Source organism: Dipodomys ordii, unplaced genomic scaffold (assembly GCF_000151885.1).
Source record: "Dipodomys ordii isolate 6190 unplaced genomic scaffold, Dord_2.0 Scaffold103, whole genome shotgun sequence".
Classification (NCBI taxonomy): domain Eukaryota; kingdom Metazoa; phylum Chordata; class Mammalia; order Rodentia; family Heteromyidae; genus Dipodomys; species Dipodomys ordii.
In genome coordinates, this window is record NW_012267319.1 from 3,190,741 (window position 1) to 3,193,851 (window position 3,111).

Below are 3,111 nucleotides of genomic sequence, written 5' to 3' on the forward strand. Positions count from 1 at the left end.
CTGGGCTGTGGGCTGGGCTGGGGGCTGGAAAAGCCTGGCCAGCTCTTGCCACCTTTGCATACCCGCAGCCCCTCCATCCTCCAGCCGCCTTAGTCCTGCACTTGCCAGCCTTCAGCACTGAGCGGCCCACCATGGGGCTGCCAGCCAGTCTGGGCTGCCAGTCATGGAGGAGGGGCCCTCCCCACCTGAGGGGCGCTGGCCTCTGGGGTGACAAATCACCCTTCAGGGAGGGCCAAGCAGGCCTAGGCCCATGGGAGCCTCACCACTTTGTGGGGAGTACGGTCTCTTGGGCCCGCAAGGCCCCCTGGGGCCCTGAGGTGGCCTGGACTGACCTCAGCAGAGGGAAGCTGAGGACAGGCCGCTGCTCTGTAAGTCACGTGGTCCTGGGCCACACACCTCCCCCACCCTCGTCAGCCTTCCTCTGCGTGGTCGCGTGGTCTTCGTCTAATGTGGCTGACCGGCCCTCTCCCCGCCCCTCCCCAGCCCCGCCTCAGGAGTCCCTGGGCAGGGTTTATCTCATCTGCAGAGTGCGGCTTCTCTCCAGTCTCCCGGCTGCCACTTCCGCCCCAAATCACTGCCTTAGAACAGGTTTTCTTTTTCCTGAATGCCAAGTTTCTAGGCACAGATTTCTGAGGTCTGGGTGGAAACATCCTCCCGGCCAGTCTGCTGAGGACCAGAGGCTCAGCCCTGGCGGGCTCAGGGTGCCCAGGAATGACCCCTACAGGGGTCGCTGTGGGCTGGATCCTGGACGTAGCACAGCCTCACTTGCTTTGGCTGCTAAGATGTGTGGGAAGCCCGGGCCGGAGGCGCCCGCGTTGGCGCGCACCGAGGGGCTCTGGGGCCGGCCGTCGGGGACCGCCACGCGCGTCTCTCTCCCCAGGGGCCTGGATCATCACGGGGGGCTCCCACGCGGGCGTGATGAAGCAGGTGGGCGAGGCGGTGCGGGACTTCAGCCTGAGCAGCAGCTACAAGGACGGGGGCGTCACCACCATCGGCGTGGCCACCTGGGGCACCATCCACAACCGCGAGGGCCTGGTCCACCCCACGGTGAGGCACCTGCCCGCTCCCGGGGAGGGTGAAGGCCGTGGGGGCTCCAGCACCATCTCCCTGCCCGTATGGAAGGAGATGGAGACTGCTAGCCTGCGCTTTAAAATCCTTCCCGTCTCCACCCACTGCTCAGCTCCCTGACACCAGCCTCTGTGTTCCTTCCTCTTGCTGTGAGATCACCACACACCTTAATGCATCAGAGATTCCTTGAATCACATTTCTGGGGGGTCAGGGTTCCAAAATCAGTATCAGGTGGGTGGCAGGGCCCCGCTTCCTCCAGAGGCTCTTTGGGAGCCTGCTTCCTGCCCTGCCAGCTCCTGGGTGCTCCTGTCTGCAGCGCGCTGGCCTTGGCCTCCGCGTGCGTGTCCCCTGCGCCCTCCCGGGAGGAGGCTGCGGACGGCGTGCTCGGCCTGTCCCCACAGTTCAGGTTAAGCTCGTTGCGTGAGTGCCCTTCCTCGCACCCGCAAGGCCCCTTCTCCTTCTCCAGGCAAAGTGACATGGGAACGCCCGGCGCAGAGCCTGGCGATGCACACGACAGACCTTCCTCCCTAGCGGGGAGGCCCCGAGCCGCCCCCCTCTGACTCCCCGGGCTGTCCGCAGGGCGGCTTTCCCGCTGAGTACCTGCTGGACGAGGAAGGCCAGGGGAACCTGACCTGCCTGGACAGCAACCACTCCCACTTCATCCTGGTGGACGACGGGACGCACGGCCAGTACGGGGTGGAGATCCCTCTGAGGACCAAGCTGGAGAAGTTCATATCAGAGCAGACGAAGGAGCGCGGAGGTAAGGGGTCAGCGCAGCTGCCCCTCAGCGCCCCGCGCCTCCGCGGGGCTGTCAGCATCCTGACCGCAGGCTCGGGTTAGAAACAAGGACGGATGGCAGTCCACTCAGAGCTGGCCGGGCGTGGTAGCCTGCACCTGTAACCCCAGCCAGCTGGGAGAGGGAGCTGGGAGGATGCAGTTAAAATGTCATCAGAAAACAAGGTCAGGTGCTGGCGGCTCAGGCCTGTAACCCCAGCTACTCAGGAGGCTGAGAACTGAGGACTGCAGTTCCAAGCCAGCCCCACAGGAAAGTCCCTGAGACTCATGTCTGTCTCAGCTACCAGCACAAAACAGGAAGTGGAGCTGTGGCTCAAAGCGGTAGAGTGCTAGCCTTGAGCCAAAGAAGCTCAGGACGGCGCCCAGGCCCGGAGTTCCAGCGAGTATGTTCTTGCTTGAGCTGGCCCCATGCGGATGGGCTGTGCCCCTGCTGCATGAGGTCAGCCGAGTTTGCAGAGAAAACCAGGTGCCACAGTGCTCTGCTGCGGGGAGAAGACGGGCTCTAGGAGGCAGCTCTGGCCATCCGAGGCCCTCCCCTCCACAGCCCGTCCTTCCCTGTCCTCCACAGCCCGCCCCTCCCTGTCCTCCCTCCCCTCCACAGCCCTCCCCTCCCTGTCCTCCCTCCCTTCCACAGCCCTCCCCTCCCTGTCCTCCACAGCCTTCCTCTCCCTGTTCTCCCTCCTCTCCACAGCCCTCCCCTCCCTGTCCTCCCTCCCTTCCACAGCCCTCCCCTCCCTGTCCTCCCTCCTCTCCACAGCCCTCCCCTCCCTGTCCTCCACAGCCTTCCTCTCCCTGTTCTCCCTCCTCTCCACAGCCCGCCCCTCCCTGTCCTCCCTCCTCTCCACAGCCCGCCCCTCCCTGTCCTCCCTCCTCTCCACAGCCCTCCCCTCCCTGTCCTCTAGTTCTCTCCCCTCCCACAGCCCCCCTTCCTCTTCCCACGCCCCCCTTCCCTCGTTCCCAGGGAGGTGATGGGGAGAGGGTGGGGCGCAGGTGAGCGGGATGGTTGTGGCTTGGTGTCCTGCGTGCTCTCTTAGGTGAGCAAGGTGTCCTCAGGTGGACACTGCACCCACTTCCACTGGCTGCTCCTTGTCTGCTGGGCATCCCAGTGGTGCTTTATGTGGGCCCAGCCTGGTGGCGGTGGGGTGGGCAGTGGATGGGTGGTAGGGAGGGCAGTGGGGTGGGCAGTGGGGGGTGGTAGGGAGGGTGGGCAGTGAGTGGGTGGTAGTTAGGGTGGGCAGTGGGGTGGGT

General features: G+C 65.1%; 1 protein-coding gene across 1 annotated transcript in view; it reads left to right on the forward strand.

The window, feature by feature from the left end:
* The window catches only part of Trpm2 (transient receptor potential cation channel, subfamily M, member 2), a 90,636-nt gene that overhangs the window by 47,281 nt on the left and 40,244 nt on the right, over window positions 1–3,111 (forward strand). Inside the window, 2 exon segments of the mRNA XM_013027363.1 lie at window positions 881–1,047; window positions 1,648–1,828. Of these exon segments, the coding sequence (XP_012882817.1) occupies window positions 881–1,047; window positions 1,648–1,828 (348 nt within the window).